This window comes from Platalea leucorodia (assembly GCF_965183815.1).
Source record: "Platalea leucorodia genome assembly, chromosome: 11".
In the NCBI taxonomy this organism is placed as follows: Eukaryota; Metazoa; Chordata; class Aves; order Pelecaniformes; family Threskiornithidae; genus Platalea; species Platalea leucorodia.
The window spans coordinates 23,130,117-23,152,156 of record NC_138833.1 but is presented as its reverse complement, the minus strand read 5'-3'; the positions used below and the strand labels follow the sequence as shown (position 1 = coordinate 23,152,156).

Sequence of the window (22,040 nt, the reverse complement as noted above, 5' to 3'; positions counted from 1 at the left end):
CGGCCGGCAGCTGGGGACGGCTGGGTGGGCACGCTCAAACCTCCTCCCTCCAGCCTGCAGCATGGCCTCCGGCTTGCTCCTCGCCTGCGGACCTTGCTCCTGGCCTGAAGGTAGGGCTCTAAATGTGATCTTTTGAATCAGCGTGCGGGAGCAGTGCTGCGGGAAGAGCGGGTGGTTGTGCCTGGCTTTTTGTTTCTGATAGTCACGATGTTTATCCAGGGAGTGTGGAAGGTTGGGCCCGTGCGGTTCTTCTGTGTCTACAGGGGGATTTATATTTGCACCTTCTGCCTTTTGGGCAGCCCACCGGTCTCCGTGGCCACCTCTGAATGGGAAGGTGGGGTTTGAGTCGCACAGGGCGGCGTCTCGGGTCTCGCTTTTGCTGCGTGCCCGAGGTTGTGTTGTGAAGGGTAAAAACTGGCATCGCACCAATTTATTTGAAAGGGAGTAGTGTGTTCTTTGGTGCTTCACCCTTCAAGCGTGCCCTGACAAGTGCAGCAGACCCATCGCGGACGGCGAGGAGAGGACGGCCTCTGCTCCCCTGGGCTCGGGTGTGATGTGGGGGCCAAGGGTTGCAGCCCTCCTGAGGCCAGAAGCTCTGGGACCACGGAGCAGAAGGTGTTTGGGGAGCTTTAGAGGAAGAAAGAGGGCTCTGGAGAAGTGTTCGGGGCTGTGCCGCAGGGTTCCTATGCAAGGGAAAGCAACCGGGAGCGCTCCTGTTGCTGCCCGGACCGTTCCTCCCCGCAGGCAGCGGGTATCGGATGCGGCCCTGCAAGCTGAGAGTGGGATGCTCTGTCACAGAACAGTTGCAGTGAAAATCTTTCTCCTTCAAAGAATAATAATCCTTTAAAACAAGGAGCAAGGAACTACTGTGAGCTTAAAAAGGGCCTGAAATCAACTTGGGCCGAGACAGGCAGCTGGCAGCAATCAAGCAGCTGCGGGTTAATGAGCTCCCGCTCCTCAGCTGAGCGGCGGGTAGCTACCTGCCTCCTCCCGGCAAAGGGGGCCGAAGCCGTTTCGGGGACTGGGGGTGTTGCGCTGCGCAGCTGGAGTCACTTAGGGCTGAGGATGGGGCGGTTCTGGTGCCTCGGAGTGAGAGGCTGCGAGCTGGCCGCTTTGTGGGAGTCCGTGTCAGGTCCTGCCTGTGGATCCCAACCTACTGAGATGGGTTTGCTTTTTCTGAGCGCCTGGGGAAAAGGGGAGAAGGCCTGGAAGCCGACCCTCGGTGTGTCAGGGGCCAGACAGCGCGGCTGGATATTTAGCTGTGTTGCCAGCATGTGGTGAGCGAGCTGTGGGTGCAGGCGTGATCCCGGTCCCCGTTCCTACGTGGCCATGATGGAAAGCCCGTGGGCAGGAGCAGGCGCCTGCCAGGCATCCGTGGTGCGTAGCTGGGCTCGTGGGCTTCTCCCCAGCACGTCCCCGAGGCGTGCAGCGTGAAGGTCGCTTCCGAAGCATTTAATTAGATGTATTTTTTCAAGGAAAGTCACTTTTTAGTGATTGCAATAAAACATGGACCTGAGGGAAAGAGTTGGAAATAGTTTTAACATATGGCGTAACTGTGCTGAAAAGACTGATTTGATTTGACTTATAATTATTTCATTATTGGTTGTAGTGTCAGCAAATACAGAAATTTTACAGGATAACTCTCTGTGGGAAAATTAATGAAAAGTGTAGTAGTATTCCCCCCCCCCCCCCCCCCTAAGAATTGAGGGGAAATTGAGTCTGTATTTGAAGTTCTGCTTTTGAAATGCTTTCCACATAACTGGCTTTACCAAAATGGAAGGGTGAATTCATAGCTTGGAAGTTTCTAAAAATGTCTCTGCCAAATGTGCGCGGCTGCTATCACATGCCAAGTGGTCCAGAGCAAGCCAGGCAAGTCAGGCTGGAATCTTTGGGGGCTGAGAATATCCAGGGGGCCTGTGCATACTTGTCTGCAAATGTGTGGGGCTCTTCTTTGGGGGGGAGCGGGCAATCGGCTTACCACTGCTTCGCCTCCCGCTTTGTAAAGGGGTGATTCCACCAGAAGAGAAATCTTAAGCAAATACTTTAGGAAGATGCGGTGCCTTTGTGCCTGTGTGTTGCTGCAAAGTGCACCGAGCCCTTCGTGTAACCGGTGCCCGAGTGCTTGCTGTGTTTCTGTCCCTTAAAGGCGAGGTAAGCGTTCTCCAAAGAGGCAGGAGGTGCCGCGTACCCCGACCGGAGGCGCCCGGTGCTGCCAGGGCAGGGCGGCAGCCACCGTATGGGCCAGTCCTGATGCTCTGCGGTATTAATGCCAAGCGTCCCCCAATGAATTTTCTCTAAATGCTGAAAGACTGATGCAGTTCTTTCTCCGAGGGTAGCTGGTGAGAACAGGAACCTTGCTTCAAAACTTAGCCCTTTTAATGGGGCTGGAAGTTTCCTCTGCGGTTGCTCAGTTTCCCTGGTTATCCGTGTTTCCCGGAGTCGCGGACCAGTTGAGGGTGGCAGGGACCTCTGGAGGGCACCTGGTCCAAGCCCCTGCTCGCGCAGGGCCACCCAGAGCCGTTGCCCAGGACTGTGTCCAGGCGGGTGCTGAACATCTCCACGGATGGAGACGCCGCAGCCTCCCTGGGCAGCCCGCGCCGGTGCTCCATCCCCGCACAGTAAAAACATTTCCCGGTGTTCAGAGGGAACCTCCTCTGCTCCAGTTTGTGTCCATTGCCTCTGGTCCTGTCGCTGGGCACCACTGGAAAGAGCCTGGCTCCCTCCTCTGTGCGCCCCCCCTTCAGGTATTTCTACAGATGGATAAGATCCTCTTCCCCGTGATAAGAAGCCTTATCTCCTCTGGGCTGAACAGTCCCAGCTCTCCCGGCCCCCATTCAGTCCTTATTTGTACTTTTAAGTATGGCACTTTTACGTTAGTTGAGAAATAATTTCAACTTAAAAGAGGTGGAAAGAGCTCGTATTCATACTTTAAATTTTAGTACAACGTTTGGTTCTCTCTTCTAATGCAGCAGTTGATGATAGCATTGACTATTTCTCAATCCCGTACATGTGAAGGCGTGCTTGTTAGGGAATAATGGGATCAGTTGGCAATGATGTAATCTTTCCAAGATTTGATGGCTGCAGGATTTGTCACTTATCTATAAAGAAATAAGAAGGCTAACCGAACCTAAAATGTTCACAGGTGGAGAAGTCAGAGTTCTCATCTGTTTCTGCTGTGTACAGCATTGCTCAAAGCTTGGTAGGAAAAAAATTAAAATGCCAGTGCTTCCTGAAAACAAATCTCAAATCGCATCATTCAAATTCATGTTGTGTAAGTAGTATAACTAGCTACCGTGGTATCTGGAGCAGGATCATCTTTATCTTTCCAGTTGCGCAGCGCACTGTGAATGTCCACGCTCACATCAAATATTCACTGAACGAACGCTTCCCAGGCTGCCGCTCAAGCAGGGACAGCCCATTCCTGAAAACTGATGTTCTCCTGGTTGCAGGCTGTGCTGGGATCTTTGACGCATGGACTCATTGCAGCTGGGAGTCCCATAACCAGTTACCGCTCCGTCTGCGGTCTCTGCATCTGCCCCATTGTGCCGTCGGGGTTTCAGCCGCATAAAATGCATCCAGGGGCTCTCGCACCTTCCTCCCGCTCTTGTGGGGTGGCTTAATGCAGGTGTCTGGCCCTGCAGCTGACCCTGGACTTGTTCAGGCTGAGACTGTTACACTGAATAAGCTAACCTTTATTATTATCTGCTTGCTTATATGAAACGGTACAAACAGGGTTTGGGCTGCTCTGTGCAACAAGGCAAACGACAGCCCGCTGAGCTGAGGTTTCAGTTTTCTCACAGGAACATGCGATGGCAGAGTTTGAGCCAATTTCTTTGGGCAGTGCATGGAGAGAGATGCTCTGGGTGTGCCGGTGCGCTGCAGCTGTGCCTCGAGGACTCGATCCACGTGCAGAAGGTGCTACAGTCTGAGGAGGGGACTGGGAATCTTTACTGACTTAATTGGGTTTGGGGCCTGGCCCTTCGCGTGGCGTACACCGACATCTCCGCTCAAGTTAGCAGAGGCACAGCACGTGTGGTTAATATTAAAGTCCTTTACTGTCTATAATTATTCACGCTTCTGCAGCCACTGGAAAATGTTACCTAGTTGTGTCTGTCTCCGTGTGCATGCGCTTGGTTAAGGGCAGCGCAGCCGGCGCGGGTTTCCCAGGCTGAAGCCCCTCCTCTGTGCGCTGGGCTGGGGCCGCTGGTCCCACCAGCACCAGCGATGTGCGGAGCAAACTCCCAGCTCCTGGCACCGTGTCGTCGTGAAAAGTACCAAATTCTACACAAGCAGATATATGGTCTTCACAGTAGCAAGCAAACAAGTTAAATGTGAACCCTATGGAATGCTTCATAAAAAAGGAGCTTTTCGTTTTATTCGCCTCTGGTTTGGGGTCGGCTTTTAATGTCATGATTTTAAGGCTATCATGGAAGTGTCAGGCGCCTAAATCATAGCCTTGGAGCATTTGCGGCTGCCAGTGTCTCCTTGCCGAGGTCAGGGCTCGCGTGGCGTTGCGGGGAACGGCGCGGTTCCGCCTGGGCGCTACCGCAAAGCAAGAGCTGCGGTGCCCGCGGCCGCGCGTCTGCCTCGGGGCGATGTCTTGGGTGCTAAAACACTGGATGAATCGTGAGGCTCGTGCAGCCGTGCAAAGTCATGACCAATAATTTGGTAGGAGTTGAGAAGCAAATCCGGTGAAGGTCTCTCCCTGGGGTGCTGTGACATCTCGCCATACCTTAGACCACCCCGGTCTCTCGCTTCCACTTGGGCTTCCTTTTATTTTTAACCTCGCAACGTGCGACTGATCAGATGTTATCGCCCCTGACCTTTGTCTCCTGCTGCGACATCGGAGCTGACTTGCGTATCCCACTTATCTCCCGCTGTAGAGGCTGCCAGGCGGGGTCGCGGGCTGCGCCGCGGCGCTGCCGAGCGCTTTGCCCCGCGGTTGGTGTCGGTGGCTGCATGAAAGGAAAATGCCACTCGGCTGCTCTGAGCCTGGCCTGGTGATAATGCTGCGTGCGTCCCTCTGGTCCCGCGATAAGCGCCCAAAGGGCAGGCAGGGAGAACGTCTCCTCGGGGATCAGCGCACACCAGGCCCTATAGATAGAACCACATATATATAGAACAACATGAAAGCTTTTTGCTTTCTTCTTTTCAACAGCATGATGGCGAAGTATCGCATCCAGGGACGCTTTCGGACCTGACCCCTCCCGGGGTCTGGTCTCCTTGTACCCGCAACTTCTTCAGTTCGCGTCGTCCCAATGGGAATGGCGATTTGAAACCAAAGCCCCCACGGGCCGCGAAGCGTTGTTTCGTAGTCCCGATAAACGCACAGACACCGGGAAGGGATGGGTCGGTTTCCCTTTATCTTCAAAATGGACAGCAGGACAAAATACTTCTGTTTGGGTTATTGGCTTTTCATAGGTGTCAGCCAACTACCAAACAGTTACTGCTGCTGCTGGGAGATAACTCTGTCAGTGGCATCTAGGTGCTGACATTATGGCTAGCTCGTCCGAAATGAAGATAAGATTTTTCTATATTGAGTAAGGCTATTGATCCAGTTGGCCTCCTGTCCTGTGTCTGATAATGGCAAATACTTGGTGTTCCCAAGAGAAGCGAGCCTTCCCCTGTTATTGTTATAAATTGTGTGTATATATATATATATAAAAATTATCTATTATGTGTATATCAATGCTGCATATTTTGGACTAAACGATGAAGAATTCCTTTATGAGCCATGTTCTTAAAAGCATGCTGCTTTTGCTGCTTTTCATTTGGTTATAAAATTGCAAATGCTGCTAAGGATCATAATGTTATTCCCATTTGTTTAAATGTCAGAGATGATATTTGAAAGTAGCTGAAGCAAAAATGTGAGTAGCTTAATGTCAGCGACTCCCGGCTTTCGCGGACTGGTTTGTGCCAGTAATCTGTCTGCTTATTCAAAACCAACCAGCCAAAAAAGGGGGGGGGGGGGGGGGGGCAGAGGGGAAACCCACAATTCTCTTTATCTTCAGATTTGTTTAAAATAGTTTTGTCATTGCACCAGTATCTTTGGTAATTGCAGACTTTGACCCAAACTTAGGTCCTGATCTTTCACAGACTTAATGGTCAATAACTTTGTAGCCAACAGGGTAATATTCATGCTGAAAGACAGCAAGTGGGAATTTACATCCTCATTACTGCAAGGTAATTAATTTCTGTGAAGATGTGGGCGGATGTTTAGGTTTGCGGATTTCAACAACAGCTTCTGGTCTTATCACCTTGTCAAAAAGACATGACATTACCTGGCTGGTAGGACTGCAGAAAAGATAGTGAGCTTTGGGAGAGAAATTGCCGGGTCGGAAAGCTTAACGCCTGGAACAACAAGTAGTAAATATCGACTCCTCCTCTCCAAAAGAAAGAACTCTTACGTTCAGTACTAAACTCTGGATGAAGGCTTTGCTTCTGCCTCTGCAGGAGGGGAGTGGCAGCAGAGCTGGTTTTGTGGATTAAGGCCAGAAGATACTAGCAGTCCTTTCTGCGCTCGCCGAGGGCGCTGGATTTAGTGTCGCTGTAGTAGGAACCCCACGAGTATTGTTAGTTAACCTGTCTGAACCTTACTCCTGCGGGGTACCTTCGCCGGGGAGCGGGGCGGCGGGGTCCCTCGGGGTCCCTCGTGCGCCCGGGCGCAGCTCGGCGGCACCGCGGCCTCGCCGCGCTGCTCCTCAGCCCCAGGCGCTGCTGGTGACAAATGACATTTTCTTTCCCTTTGTACACTAGGGCGTAAGACGTGACGTTTACATTCAAGATCAATTATTTTTAACTGAAGAATGATAGCCCTGCGTCAAAATTATCTCAGGGCTTAATTCACATCAGTTAAACCTTTTCAAAGGCTTATTAAAATTCCTTAAGTGTGTCCAGCTTATCAGCAGTTGAGTGTCGATGGCATTATACAAATGTTGCTATTGGAAATAACTGTTAAGTATTGTTTGACTATATTATTCTCATATATATATATTACGCCTGTGACTATTAATACTACTTAGTACTTACATGACTCCTTTCATCTGGCGATCATAAGGCATTGCCCAGGGAAGCAAGTACCATTCTCCCCTTTCTAAGTATGGGAAAACCGTCATGTCCAGCGGCTGCATCTCATACTTGGGTTTAACATCTTCCACTGAATCCTGCCAGGCTGGGCTCTCGGTCTGCCCTATCTGTTTTTAACGGGACTTCATGTATTTGTGCTGCTGTAGCACCTAAACCTCGCAGCCCGGCACCCGGGCAGTGCTGCCTCCTGTGCGGGCAAGCGCAGGGCAGCGGCGACGCTGGAGGACGATATATAGATCGGTACGGACAGACAGACAGATGCCAGGCGGGGAGGAGGTGAGGCTGGGCCGTGCAGAAGGCGGCGGCAGCGGTTGCTGAACTGCTGCGGAGCAAAGGGAAGTTTGAGAGGAGCGAGGAAGGGTTCTTGGGGGGGAGGCGGCCTCGCAGCTCTTTCTGCGGAGCATCCTCGTGCTGCCAGGAAATCTGGGAAAATCTGCTCGGAGTCTGGCATCAACATCGTGATGCCGTGAGGGAGGGGAGGGACGGCCTCCGCGGGGCTGTGGCCGGCCGCGCTCCTGTGCTGGTCCCGGCGGCGGCCAGGGAGGGAAAATCCTGGCTGTGCCATAAAGGTGCTGCCTGTCCTGGCATCGATACGGCTGCCGGAGGCTGGGCTGGGGCTGCTGGTGCGCGTGTGTATCAACATCAGTCCCAAATGCCTGGGATTAGTTCCCAAGTGTTCTTATGCGTTTTTTTCCTTCTTTTTTTTTTTTTCTTTCCCCTGTGGTGTAACTATATAGTTCCTACCCTTCTCAGGCCGTGGTGGAGGTTTAGATTTTATACACATTTGTATTTACTTCACATCGAAGTTCTGTGCGCTGAATGCATTTTGACTGATCATTTATTCCAGAAACCACTAGGTAGCACTGTGAAATAAAGTTCTGCCGAGCCCCGCAGGCCTCACCGCTCGCTGCCCGGCCGGGCTCCCAGAGCCAGGGCAGTGCCGGTTCTGGGGCGCTCGCTACCAGCGCGGATGGCACGGGCGGGTGTGGGAGAAGCCAGCCGTGACACAAATACGACTGACTATGCTCTGAAATGGTTTGGGTGCTATTCAGCAAAATCCTGCGGCGCCAGGGGCTCCCGCGGCCGACAGCTCCGCTCTGGAAGCAGCAATACTGCTTTATTCTGCTTATAACTGAGTGTGAGCACCGCGGCTCTGCGGCACAGATGCTGCAAACATTCCCAAAATGATTAATCTTTGTGCTTTAACGCCGACAGCTGCATGTTATAGCCCACTTGTACTGCGCTCAGATTTATGGCGCGTTATTCTCATAATAAGTATTCTGCTGTTGTAAAAAGTCTCTCTATTGGAATATAATTTTCTGATTTTTATAGAGGAATTATGAATGGAGTCCAATATATTAATTTTCAGTTTGAAACTCAAAATTATTTTCAGTTAAACTCTGAGTTTCTTCTCTCTCGATGAGATTTATTAATTCTGATGAGATCCATTATATTTCTAATTTTCATTGGAATATACCACAAAGGCAAATATGTTACCTTGCTTTATTATGTTAAGGGTTATTCTTCCAAAGGAACGGAGTCAGGTAAAAATTGGGTTTTGATTATTAACTTGTTTTTGTTAAAATTACTTTAGGTATATCGGAGAAATACTTTGGATTATTAATCCCTAAATTATTCCAAAAATAAAATTGGCGAGTCATCTATTTTAACTTTTGAGCTTCAACACGTTAGTAGGTTAACTTTCTGCATTTTGTTCCGCTTGACCGAGTACAGTCAACCGCGTAATAGCCTAACTGTAGACCAGCATACGCACGTTTATATTTAAATACCCAGCAGCTAACCGTAACGCGTGTGACTGCGCCAGCGCCGTATCGCTGCTTTTTAAAATTAGACCTCGCTCCGGCTGCCGCAGGGAGGGGAGACGCGATAAAGGGCCTGAGCGTCGCGCTCGGCGGTAACCGCTGGGCTTAAACGCGCCGGTGGCAGAAGCCTGGAGCCGCCACCGCTGCCGGAGGGCCCCCGTGGTCCCTGGCCACAGCGGCCGCGGCGCGCGCCGGTCCCCGTCAAACCCCTGGGAGACCTTCGGCATCAGCGTAGGCTGAGCAGCTGGAAATGGGCACGAGAGATTCTTGCTTGTATCTGCTATGGCCGTACCTAGGGTAACGGGTTTTCTAACTGCAAAATAATTATGTTCACAAAAGCGTTTTTTGCGTTGGGCGTAATCCGCGACTGTCGGGGAAATGCATGGAAAGTGCTGACCAAAAAGGGCAAAGTGTTTATCCTCAAGGCTGGCTTTCTCTCGTGCAAGCCAAAGATGCCCCAGTTTAAGCTGAAATAAAATGTCCTTATTTTGCCCTGACAAGGGCCTGAATAGCTTGATGTTTTCACCTTTTTATAGGTTTGGCCACCCCGGCTTACAGCAAAATAACATTGTGGCATCACCTGTTGCGCTAACGGCGTCTGTTAACACTTGCTGGGCGGTCGCTTTACCTTATCTGGTTATTTCTGCAACATCTGCAAGCAAGTTATGTGGTATTTTCATCCCCCTGAGGATTTATGGTGACCTCTCAGGGACCTCAATCATTGGATCAATACGCTTCTGACACCTGTAGATCAACATAAACTTGACCCTTGGTCTTGACAAATCTATCACCACGATGCCCTTTTCTTTAAAGCCTCCCCACCGCGGGGAGCGGAGGGGGTTTGGGCTGGATGGCAGCGGCGATGGTGGCGGGGCAGAGCCCCCTCCGTCTCAAGGTCAAGAGTCAAAACGATAAAGGAAGCGCCCGCCCGCGGTGCCCGGGCCGCGCGCGGGGGTACCGGGGAGCGGTGCGGGGAAGGGTCCCCCCGGGCTTTTGGGGCAGAGCCGAGTCCCCAGAAGGACCAGCGACTCGCCGAGATGCCGGCCCTGCGGGTGATCCCGATGGCTGGGGAAAGAGCTCTGTAAACGCCGGACTCGGTGACAGCGCCGTTCCCCTCCTCGGGGACGTCTGATAAGACGAGATCTGCTGCTTTAAAAAGCTGCTGGTTGCGCTCATCCTATCTTTAGCTCAGGTCATCAGAAAGCGTTTTCTCTTTTGAAAAGTCAGTTCCTCTCTGTGCAAAGGCTTTCCCGCGCTCACCCCCGCCCCATCCGTTTTTCCATCCAAGCGCTCCGAAGCAGGGATTTCTGGCCGTGTCTTTGCAGCCTGCCTGCCTTCAGCGGGCGATGGGGGACCCGCGCTCCTCACCTGAGCTCTGTCCGTAACGCGACCCGTGAGGTTAAACGGCGTCTCGAGATTCTGCATCAAATGAACGTCAGAGTCAGAATTAAAATAAGGTCTTCCCAGTTTCAAGATCTCATGAACTCTGAGTTTACTGGAAAAAGCAAAGCACCAAGCAGCAGCAATAACAAGCGTAGGTAACGAGCTCTCTTCAGAATAGCTCATTGCAGCAAGGCTGTATTTTCACAGAGTGATTTCCCCCCCCAAAAAAAGTTTTCCACAAAATGTCAGTGACTCAAAAATTCCTAAGTCATCAGTTCTGTTTTTAAGAAAAAAATAAAATATAGAACGGACTCCGGTAGCATACATTATTTAGAGGAGGTTCAAAATCAGTCAAGAAAAACATTTTCACTTTCCCTCAGAGGGCGGGTGGGATGCTGGTATCCTGGCTGATGCGACGGGAATGGTCTCAAAGGAGACTCTTGGTTTGAGAGCATCTCTCTAACGCATTTTGAAGAGGATGATGCTCTTCAACTGGCATGCACTAAAATCCGCAAAATTTGTGCAATGTTGTTTCACTTAAAAAGAACAAGGTGGTGTAAGTGGGAATTAATTGCTTGAATAGCCTCGCCGGTCCCAGACACCGGTACCTCAGCCTAAACTTGGCGCCTGTGGCTTACGCTCCCTGAGCACGTCACGTTGGCTCCTGGATGAAAGGACCCAGCAGAGCTAACGAGTCCCAGCGTCTTGATTTCAGCTGCAGTTGGGAACAGCTGTGCGAAGGGAAGGAACCTGCCTGGAAAATGAAAGGAATGGCCATCGGGGAGGCAGCGGGAGGAGGAGAAAGTGGTCAGGAGACTTTTCCTTCTGCTCTGCAGTTAATCAGGGTCTCTGTCTTTCAAGACGAATCTGGGAGGGCCATCTTGGCTTTCCTGGAGAAGAATCTTTAAACCAATTGCTTTTGCACTTGTAGTAAGGGTGCATTTTACGACTGGGAGCAAATAAGTCTGACTTTGGCAAAATACCCTCTCTATTCTGTTTTGGTTATACGCGGAGGTTTGAATGGATCCACCCCCAAAATACCCTTCTACACAGGACAAGTTGAGCATAGAGGTGTTGACTTTCACCAGAAGAGCCGCCTGTGTCACCAGAACTGAGGTCATGGCTTCTCTGTGCCTCGAAGGGCCTTGAACTCAAGTTTGGGTCTGAATTACATGACATTTAGAAACGCATTTGTATCCAGCCTTTGCTTTGGAAGCCCACTCGCTCCATCTCAAGGTTTTTAAGGCCAGAAAGGACAAGTAAGATGGTCTGGCCTGATATCTTCTATGATATAGTCCAAAGTGCCTTCCCCCTTATGATTTCCTACCCCTTCTCTGTTTGAGTAGATAAAATAGCAGTATGGTACCTACTATGCAATATAGCTCTCCTTGCAACGAACCTTGAGTAACTCCTGCCGCAACCGAGAAGTTAGCAAGTCAAATGCATTGAAGAAGAAACCTTCTGTATCATGGTGACGATGGGGGTATGCATTTACTAAGTGTAATTAGAGGGAGTCGGGGTAAAACTGAAGTTCCTGGACACCAGGGGTCCAAAGCGCTGAATTGTCATCTTCTAGGGAGAAAGAAGGGAAGCTCTGGGTGTGTAAAAGGAAAACCATTTCCCCAGTGATTTTTATGGGATTTAAAATAAGATTGGCATCTGAAATGGATTCTGTTATTCAGAAATCTTCACTCCACCAGGGCTCAGCCATCGGTGCGGGAGCTTTGATGTGAAACCTTGAGTTTCACCTCTCACACTCCCTGATCTTCTAAGTAACTTGAGTTAAATCCTTGTTTCTGGATGTATCATTTCATCAACTGTGAAATGGTGGTCCCAGTAGCTTGTAGGGATGACCACCAGATAAGTAACACTTGTGTGTGTGGTGCTTTGAAATGCTAATCTGAAAGAAATGAAGAAGTGTAGATCGTTATTATTTTCTAATAGGTCCTAAAATAGGTCTTTGGTGGCTGTAGCCATCAGGTGTTGTGCATGCCCCGCTGATCCCCCGGCGCAGGACGGGTTGCGGCCGCACAGGTTGAATTCAGCGCCGGTAATCCGGACAGGCGCTGCCAAAAGCCATCCGTCATCCCCTGCTGTGACCTCCTACCCCCTGTCTGTCCCGTGCAAGGCCAGCAATTAAAATGTAAGGTAATGAAGACAGCGAGACATGAAAGGGCTTTTCACTAGCTGATCAAAGGGGCAGAGCGCAGGGTTTTCACAACCAGAACATTGAGACCAACAGGACTGGAAATGTGGTTAGGAAAGAAAGAAAAGCAAAGAGGATATTTGGAAGTTAACCTACAACGGGCCCAGTGGCGTCCCGGCAGCAGGGGTGATTCTCTCGTGCGCTCTTACTTTTTTTGATGGGGAAAAATATCAAGTGTTTATTTTCATCTTGTTACATGAGAAATAATCTTTGTGTGTGTAAACATGAAATGCTATAGATAGTGTTGCTGCTGAGGACTGAATAGGGAAATTTGGTTTCCAGTTCTAACGCCTCATTGTGTGAGAAATCATCTAGGCTTAAATTCTCAAGGTGAAATCCTGGTGGGCTCCGAGTCGGTGTCTAACCAGACGAATGTAGTCACCTCAGGCCTGGCTCGGGAAGTGCCGATGACCAGCAGCTCTCACTCTTTTTTTTGTGCATCTAAAAGGAGAAATTAGCCTGAGGTCCCAGACGGGCACGCTGGATGCCTGTGAGTGTTGGATGAGAGATATGGCAGAACGTCTCTTTTTATAGCAGCAATTCCGCTTTCATGTCTTCAGAACTAGGGTTAAGTAAAGCAATTTTTTTGGCATTGCTTGCAAAGAGCTGCCTATAAAGATGCCAGCGAGGAACCTGCGTTCTGAGCACGGCTGCATGCGTGGCAGCTCTGTACCTGTAGCGGCTATAGGATGGGGGCTCTTGCGCTGCCCACTGATGGAGAGGGTAGGGATTGCTGTCTGGGCGTGTAATTGGAAAGAAAAACTCAGAGGTACCCCTTAATCCAGAGCAAGTATAAAGACTCCTCTAACCCTCATAACCAGAAATAAATAGCAGAAGGATACTGGAGCCTCGGCATGGGAGGATGCCAGAAATGCAGCCGGGTGTCAGCATGTCCGTCTACTTCCACTCCGAGCCCTCGTACGCTGTCCGTGTCGGTATGAGAATCTTCAGTGGGATTAACCATGTCCGTAAAGTGAAGTGTGTGTAATTGCGGGGTGGATCTGGACCTGTCTCTGCGGGTGTGCGGCGGAGAGGGAGGCAGCAGCTGACACTGCGCGCTGCCGAAAGCAGTCCGTGAAACCTCAAGTCAACCAAGATTTGTGTTTTCCTCCCCTGAAATAGCATAAATCATCTCACTGATATCATTAGAACTGACTTGCTGAAGCCAGGCAGTAGGACTTCATTCTAATGTTTTTTGGTACTTAAAAATATAAGAAACTTTGACTGAAATGGTTTTGGATTTTTTTTTTGTGACCTGTTTTTTAACGGCTTCTCCTGATGACAGCCAGCCAGCACTATGCACATGTCCGTAGGCTGCACCTCCACTGGCTGCTCTGAAAGCAGCTTTTCTTCTTCACAGACAATAAGGCGTACAAAAAAATCCTGGCCAGGATGATGGGATTTGGGGGCAATTTCTAGGAGCCAGTACTGTGACTTACTCAAAGCTTATGCTGGAGGACAATGCAATCTATTTAGGAAATGTCTGCTGTGCTAAAATAAACTATGGTGTGTTCTTGCGGCAAGAGAGCGCACCAAATCCTATTCCCGGTACGCAGAGCACCTAGAAAGTGTTTCTGAGGGGAGGTGCGTTTAACTGGGGAAGTTAATTGTATGCTAAACAACCAGATGTGTTGGCTCTAGGACTAAAACTCTAAAATGCCTTTGTGAGTTATGTTTGCTATGTTTCTTACTCTAAGTAGTAGTTAAAGCAGTTCACAGAGTTTGAACTACTTGGCAAATTTCCTTTTTCTTTGCTATTTGAGCCTGTTCACTCCTGAGCCTGCCCACTGGACAGCAGTATCATTCACGCTTGTTTCTCCTTCAGCCTTCCCATCTCCACAAGCGGTAGTTTAGCTCCAGGATGCCTCCACAAGACCAATCAATTTTATCCAACCCTAAGAAATAAAATTATTTTGGCCACTAAGAGATTCCGCCCCTTTGCAAGTTAGTTTTTATTTTGTACAACTTGTTTTTCCAGCGCGTCAAACTAAGGGAGGATTGAGCGATCTCTGCAAATCACATTGGGGAACCTGCGCTTGCAGGGCCCCTGCTCCCGGCTGGGTAGGAGCGAGGGTCTGCCTGTGCTCACCCCCTTGCACACGGGATGCCCCTCGCTAATGGAGCTGGGAGGAGTGCCCGGATCTCCTGACTTACAGACCTGTGGTTTAGCCATTCGCCTGTGCTGCTTTGGTGACACCAAAAAAATGTTATTTTAAGCAGAGATGACTTAACAGACGTGTTACAGTCTCAGTAGAGTCAGTGCATCAATTGCTCAGTGCACAGAGCTGGTTTAAAAATGCCCTGCTTTGCTTTTCTGAATCTCTCCTTTCTTTTCCTGGGCTTCTGTCAGCTTCTCCTCCTGCTCCGTTCCCAGGGAACAGTTTATTTTCTGTCTTGTTCCGCCTCTTAGCGTATTCATCCCGACTCCATTGACGTGGCTTGTGTCATTTGCAGTTCCAGTAACTCCTTTACGCAAAGACAGAGAAACTCGCCTAGTTTTACTCGCCTCGGCTGGCCCAGCGGCTCTGGAGCCGCTTCAGGCAGCAGGCTGGGGCAAGTCTGCGCAGCACCATGATGGAAATGGTAGAGGTGCTTTAAAACCGGTCCGTTAGCTGCGGCAGGGCAGTACAACCTTCACTGCAGCAATAATCTAGTTCAGCTGGTGCTTTTGCTCCGTGTTTTCGGAGGACTGCAGTGGGAAGGGAGAAGAGGGGAGTTTGAGGTCCTTAAAGATCCCTTGTGGGTACCGAGAAGGAAAAATCCATGTGGATCAGTGCACAACCCATGAAGTGGAGCGAGCAGGAAGGATGAGACCTCTGTAGAGGCTGGACTGGAGTTTATACTAAAATAATAAAGCAAGCTGTTTTGAGAGATGAAAAGCTGGTGGAAAAAAACCCCACTGGAATTCCCTTTGGTGTGGAAGTGAACTGGGGAGAGGTTAGGAAAGGGCTTTGGCTAATGGACTGCTCCGAGGGTGATCTTGTCGCGACATGGGGCCTTCTCGCTGAAGGATGCTCCGGAGTGGCAGGGTTTAAAATGACTGCAGGAGGCAGGCAGTGATTTTCAAGTAACTTATTCTGTGTCGCTTTGCTAAACCTTGATTGGTTAACTTTCACAAATGTACTGCTAGTGCTTGATCTTCTGCTGGAAGAAATCTCTGTTTCCCTCTTTCTGCATCAAAATGTAGCATTAAGCTCGTGTTGTAGTAAATAACTAACTGCCCAGGAACGAAAAATCAGACCTTAGGCTGAAAGCCTATCCCTTCTCACTCTGCAGACAACACAGAGTAGCATTTTAAAGGTGTTGATTCTTCTTAATAATCCCCATTAACAAGAAATCACTTACTGCTGATACTGATCTAAACTGTTGTCAGTGAGATGAATTAGGAGCAGGGGGCTGGGGAGAGAGGGCTGTTGAGCTGCTGTTTTCTTGCGGGGCTTCTCAGGAACTTTAAAACATTTAGCTAATTCCTGCCAGGACCGTATCTCCTTGTTTTCTGACTCCAGAGAGTAACTTTCTATGGGAAAACTCCTTGAACTTAAATAAAATTCTGGCCGCAGATGCACTTTAGGAACTGCAGGGGTGTTATTTGGGAAAAACAGTTACTTCAGTTTCTACAAAACTGCTAACGGCGAGGGATTTGGTATCGGTCCCCTGCAGCTGACAACTTGTTCCTGTACGAATTGTGTGAATTCCAAATAGTTTGTACAAACCTACCATATGCGGTTTGTCTGAATCAGACAAGCGGTGCTGGGCTGCACTTGCTGCTGTTACCTTCAGGTGGAGTCGGGGCACGGAATTCTTCTAAAAAAGCTGGTCTAAAACAGAGAAATGAATGCCAGTGCCAGGCTGTGCGATCCAAAAAAAAATAAAGCTGAGGAAAGGACAGTGAGATCAAATCCAAGTGCAAATCTTATTAGAACCTCCTTCCTACACCGCTTAGCATGCCCCCACACACCAAGAGGGTCTCTGATGCCAGGTTCCCTGGGGAAGCGCCCTGTGCTTTCCTCTGGAATAATGTTTTCCAAGTACTGTATTTTCCTATGGCTCTATAGGTGTGAAACGCTTCGGGCTCAGGCAGGAAAACATGTCAAGTTTGATGCGTTCAGTTTTTCTAAGCGTTTGAGAGGACTGGACTCAGGAGAGCACATCACCGTGCTGCGGTGTGTGCCTGCGGCCCCGCTGCCTTCCCAAGTCCCGGGGAGACCTTTTACCGCCGCCTGACCCCGTTGGCCGTGCCGGCCGCCCAGGCCGTTCTTGTGGCGGAGCTGCAGCCGGAGGTGAGGCAGACCTGGAAGAGCAGGACTAGCAGCAATGGGGTGTTTCTGCATGTGAAGGCAGTGAGCCCCCCTTTGCCAAAATCAGCGTGCTGGGGGTTAATTCCTGCTATATCTCTCACGCGTGCTTCCCCGTAATCCAGCTAACGAAAGGTCTGTCGCCCTGCCTCGCTCTGCGGCCGCTGGTGCCTCTGCCAGTGCTGGGCTGCGGCACCGCGCTCGGCCTCGGCCGGCTGCGGCTCTGCCCTCTGCCTAAATCGCTTGCTGAACCGGCTCCAAGGCTCCGGCTGCTGTTGCAAGCCCCTGTCTTATCCTGCCCTGCATCTGCTCGTGATGCAATTCCCGCAGGAATGGGGAGGCGTGGGGAGGAGGGGAGCGTGCGAGCAGCGGTGTGGGCAGGGGCTGCAGTACATCTGTCCCTCTTGGGAATGAGCACAGTGCACTCCTGGAAATCAGACCCAAAGCCGGTGCCCAGAACAGCCTCTGCAGAGCAAACAGCAGGCTGAATCCCACTGGACAGTCGGATTCCCCGATAGCTGTTGCTCTGAGATGTTACGGGAGGAAAATAAACAGATTTGAAGAAATGAAGGGATCTGAGGAAGGGAAAGGCTGTTTGGAGCATGTGGAGAAGGGTGCTGTGTTGATGTGTGGAGCTACTTTTTCCTGCGGCTTTTCCTGGAGTCTCAGTGCAGCCCACCTCGGCAGACCACTTAGTAAAGGGCCCTGCTCAGGGCCGGCTTCTGAAAGCAGTGGTTCAGGTTTTACCTAATCTTAATGCTTTCCCTCATGTTAACTCAGGACTTGTCCTGTCTCCTGAAGGCTCCCTGTGAGCTCTGATCCTGGCCAAGCTCTGCAGTGGCAGGATCCAACTGCCAGTGACACCAGCGTCATGGAGTGGGATGGCAGCGTTGTGCCCATTTTACAGATCAGGCAAACTGAGGCACCAAACTGTGACTCCCCCACAGCATCCAACAGTGCCAGCGTTTAAACCCAGCTTTCTCCTGCCCCCTCCCATGCTCTTTGCCCCGGGCTCTCCGGAGGGCAGACACCCTTGGCCCCCTTAGAGCAGAGTACCGTCTGGCTAACCTGCTGCCTCTCTGCCATCTGCTGAAGCCTGTGTGTCCTGCCAATGCAAAGCCTGTGCGGGAACAAAGCAAAAGTCATCATGCAGCCGATGATCCCAGGACTGGAGAGGTTCCAGGGGAGGAGGAGAAGCCGCCTTTGCTTCTTCCCGGGCTGCACAGCTGTGGGGCTGGCCCCCAATGCCCTTAGGGGCAGGCAGCCCTGCGTCCCTGCTTCAGGCTGGCAGGCTCTGGTCCCCTTCGCTCTAACAGACCCCGTGTCCCTCTGCCGCTCTGGGGTGAGTGCCCCCCAGGCAGGCTGTCCCGGGGGCGGCGGAAGGCCACCCTTTGCCCAGCCCCGAGCCCTGGCCGGGTGCCCGCGCTCCACGCTGCAGTAGGGGCTTTGTGAGCAGCACCCAGGGCTCCCCCCCCCCATCTGCAGGTAGGAAGGAGCCCCTCATCTGGGCAGCCCTGCCTTCGGGGTGCGTGGGGTTGGTCCCTCGGGAAGGAGGGACAGAGGCTGCAGGCGGCTTCCTTCACCGGCGGCCTTTCATCCCGCGTCCCAGGGCCACAGCCACCCTGTCTCCATCCCTGTTTACTGATGGGGCCGATACGGGCACGGCGGGAGAGGCTGCAGGTTCCCCTCACCGCCTTATCGCCGGGCCGGACAATCTCAGACACTCAGAGGATGTTTTGACTGCGCTGAATTACAATGTTTGTTGTTTCTCACTCCCAATAATTGACATTTGATAGCGACTACCGTGGCAGCGGCCGGGGAGAGGCCGGGAGCCCCGCTCGCTGCCCCTGGGCCGTTCGGGGGCAGGCGGGGGGTCCCTCACCCCGCTCCCCCATGGGGACAGGGTGCAGCTCCCCTCCGCCAGAGCCCCAGCCCCTTGTTTACGGCTTGGGGTGTTCGTACCCCCCTCGCCTTGCTTTTCTCCGCGGGGCAGAACCCGGCCGCTCGCCCCGGCTCGGAGCGGCGGGGTCACCGACGGGGGGGACGGGACACGGCCGGCGCAGGGCGGCCCTGCCCCGGCTGCCGCCTCGAAAAGCGGCTCGGGAGTTATTTTTGAAAGACGTTCAAATGCAAACACCGTTTGCACGCGTCCAAACGGGAATTGCTGGGATTACGGGAGGGCTACACAAAGCGAAGGGGGGACCGGGGCGGGGGGAGACCGGCAGGGAAAGGCCCCGGGAGCGGAGGAGGCGGCAGCGTCCCGCCGGTGGGAGCCCCGGGCCGGGGTGCTGGGGGGGGGGTCCCGGGATGCTGGGGGGAGCCCCGGGTGCTGGGGGGAGCCCCGGGATGCTGGGGGGCCCGGGCCGCGGAAGGAAGGCCAGGGACGCGCAAGGTTAAGCCACTCACTTTAATGAGAACTCGCTGATCTCCATCAGCTCGTACAGCAGAGGGAACACGGGCGGCGGGGCGGACAGTGCATTTCAATACTAACTCACGGTTTAGTGCATAACCCTACGGGGACCTGGCAGGTCGGAGTGTCTGTAGTCCTCGGCCGGGGGGGGGGGGGGGGGCTGTCCCCGTCCGTGCGCCGCCGGGAGCCGCTCCCGGCCCCGCTCCCGGCCCGGGCCCCGGCGGGGCGTTTGCAGCCCCGCAAGGGGAGCCCTGGGGGCCGGCGAGATGCTTCACTGGCCGGGCAGCGGGGGCCGAACGGGAAGTGCAAAAATTAAATGTGGATCTCAATTAGTATAGAGTAAAAATTTAAAAAAAAAAAAAAAAAAAAAGAAGAAGAAGAAGAAAAGAGTCGCGGCGCGGGGCTTGGCTCGCTGTTGTTGGGATCAAGTCGAGCCAAATGACCGGCTGCTTTGCAGGGAGGAAGGAGGGGAATTACCGGGGCCCAGACCCCGGCGGACGGGGGAGCGAGAGGGGCCGGGCCGCCGGCGCGGTGCCCGTTCCCGCACGGAGGCGGTGCCCGTTCCCGCACGGAATACCGGAGGCCGGGCCGTGGCCACGCCAGCGAAGGCCGCCGGGATGCTGCACCGAGCCGCCCTCACCCCGCGGCCGGGGGGCGGCCCGGGCCCGGCCGGAGCCCCCCCAGCCCGGCGCGGGGTCCCGCCGGCGGCGGCGGGCCGGGGAGGGGAGCAGGCTGGGGGCCGGGGCGGCCCTACCAGGCTCGGATGCCGTGCAAGCTGGAGATCCCCGCGTTCCCCTGCGGGATGGGCGTCTGCACCGAATTCAAGTCCCCCACGCCGAAGTTCATGAAGTTGTTGCCGGGCGCCGAGGGCTGCATGGGCTGCACGGAGGGGTAGCTGCAGCTGTAGTTGGCGTTGCAGGCGGGGCTGTTGTAGTTGGTGTACGCGGGGTAGGGGTTGTAGCTATAGGGGTTAATGCTGACATTGTACGGCGAGCTGTAGGGAGAAGACTCCCCCAGGCAGGGCTTCCCATCGCGCACCAGCACCGGCACCGCTATCCGCCGGGGCGGCGGGATGCCCACCATTTCCAGGGTCTGATCCTGTCTCTGCCTTTTGCATTTATACCTTCGATTCTGGAACCAAATTTTCACCTGGGTGGAGGTGAGCTTTAGGACGTTCGCTAGATGGTCTCTCTCGGGAGCCGAGAGGTATTTCTGCTGCTTGAACCTTCTCTCCAGTTCGTAGACTTGGGCTTGGGAAAAGAGGACGCGAGGTTTCCTCCTTTTCCTCTGTCTGGGGCGCTCGGGATCTTCCAGGTCCCTTTTCTCCTGCTCCAGGTTCTTGTGCAGGGAACACAGTTCTGCAGCAAAATAAACGGGCAAAGGAAAAAGGGGGAGGAAAAAAAAAATGTGCAAAAGAATAAAGCGATGTTCAGTAAACCGTGTGCACGCTGAGCCCCGGCTCCCGCGGCAGCGGGACCGGCCTTGCCCCGCTCCTTAAGTGCCTCCTCAGCGATTTTCCGTCGGTCTTTTTTGTTTGTTCGTTCGTTTGAAAACAAGGATGCTCCCTGCGCTGATTCGAGTCGCGGCCGCCTGGGCCGCAGCCTGGATTTATCGCCTGTCGCCTGGGCTGGGTCCCACCCCGACCCCAGGGGCGAGCGCTCAGCCGTGAGCGGGGTCCCCCGGTTTCGCTCCGGACGAGCCGGGGGCCTCGGGCCGCCCCGCAGCCCTGCCCGCCCCCTCGGGCGGCCGCGGGGGTCTCCGGGCCGGGGGCCCTCCCGCTCCCGCACCGCGGGCCCGGCGGGGATGGAGATGCTCTCGCTCCCCGCCCGCAGCCCCGCACCGGCCCCTCCGCCCCCGGGAGCCCAAGCCGCCCCCGGCCCCGGGCTGGGGGTCGCCTCCCTCGGCCCCGGCCCGGAGGCCCCCGGCCGCCACCGCCGGCACTCCCGGGCTTTACCTTTCTTGTCCGCCTTGACGTCCTTGGCCGAGTCCATTTCCACGTAGCTTTTGACGTAGTAGGAGCCGGGGAAGGCGGCTTTGGGCGGGGGGGCCTCGGGCAGCTCCTCCCGCAGGTCGGGCAGGGCCGGGGGCTCGGCGCCGAAGGCCTCCTGCTTGAAGGCGGCCAGCATGCAGGAGGGGGAGGCCAGCGAGGAGAGCTCCATGGGCGCCAGGCCGCCCTGGTGCTGCTGCTCCAGGTTCAGGATATCCTTGACCGAGAAGGGGGTCGTTGTCACAGGGCTAGGAAACATTGCGGGGGAGAGCGGGGCAGCGGCCGCAGCCCGGGGTCATGGAAGAGGAGGCGGGGAGCAGCCAACCTGGAGCAGCGGTGGAGCGTGGGCTCTCGGAGGGGGCACATAGCATTCCCGCGGGTGGCCCGGACTTGTGCGCTGGAGGCAGGTAGGAGCGGACCATAAGGGAAGGGAAGGAGGGACTAGGCAGTTTTTGGGTGACTTTAGCTTTCTATTGGCCAACATTGCGGTGATGGTATGAGAGATGCAAAGTTCCATGTCACCTAATATAGTAATACATCTCAAAAACATCCCCGCTCGTTTAAAGGGGCGGCACTGTATTTATCCGGCTTTTCCGCGCTGAGTTTGTTGATCCATTAAAAAAAAAAAAAATCCAGAATGGCCTAATGTGTACACAGCCACTATCTGATGCCATCTATCATACAGTCAGATTAAATAAACAGGCCGGGAGGAAACCATCAACCAAATATGTGCTGATTTCATTTTTTTTTCCAGCGAGGGAAGGGAGGTTTCGTTTTGAGTTTTCTGCGATATCCGATCGCGGGCACCCGAGAACGGGAGCTCGCCGCCGGGTGAAGCGGGCTCCCGGGG

General features: G+C 53.2%; 1 protein-coding gene across 1 annotated transcript; it reads right to left on the bottom strand.

Moving 5' to 3' along the window:
* Positions 1-19,953: 19,953 nt before the first annotated feature.
* NKX2-5 (NK2 homeobox 5) lies at positions 19,954-21,449 on the bottom strand (the record flags this gene model as incomplete). Its single annotated transcript, XM_082323696.1, has 2 exons — positions 19,954-20,561; positions 21,158-21,449. The coding sequence occupies 2 exons, from the start codon at positions 21,447-21,449 to the stop codon at positions 19,954-19,956; spliced, it is 900 nt and encodes a 299-aa protein (XP_082179822.1).
* Positions 21,450-22,040: the final 591 nt, after the last annotated feature.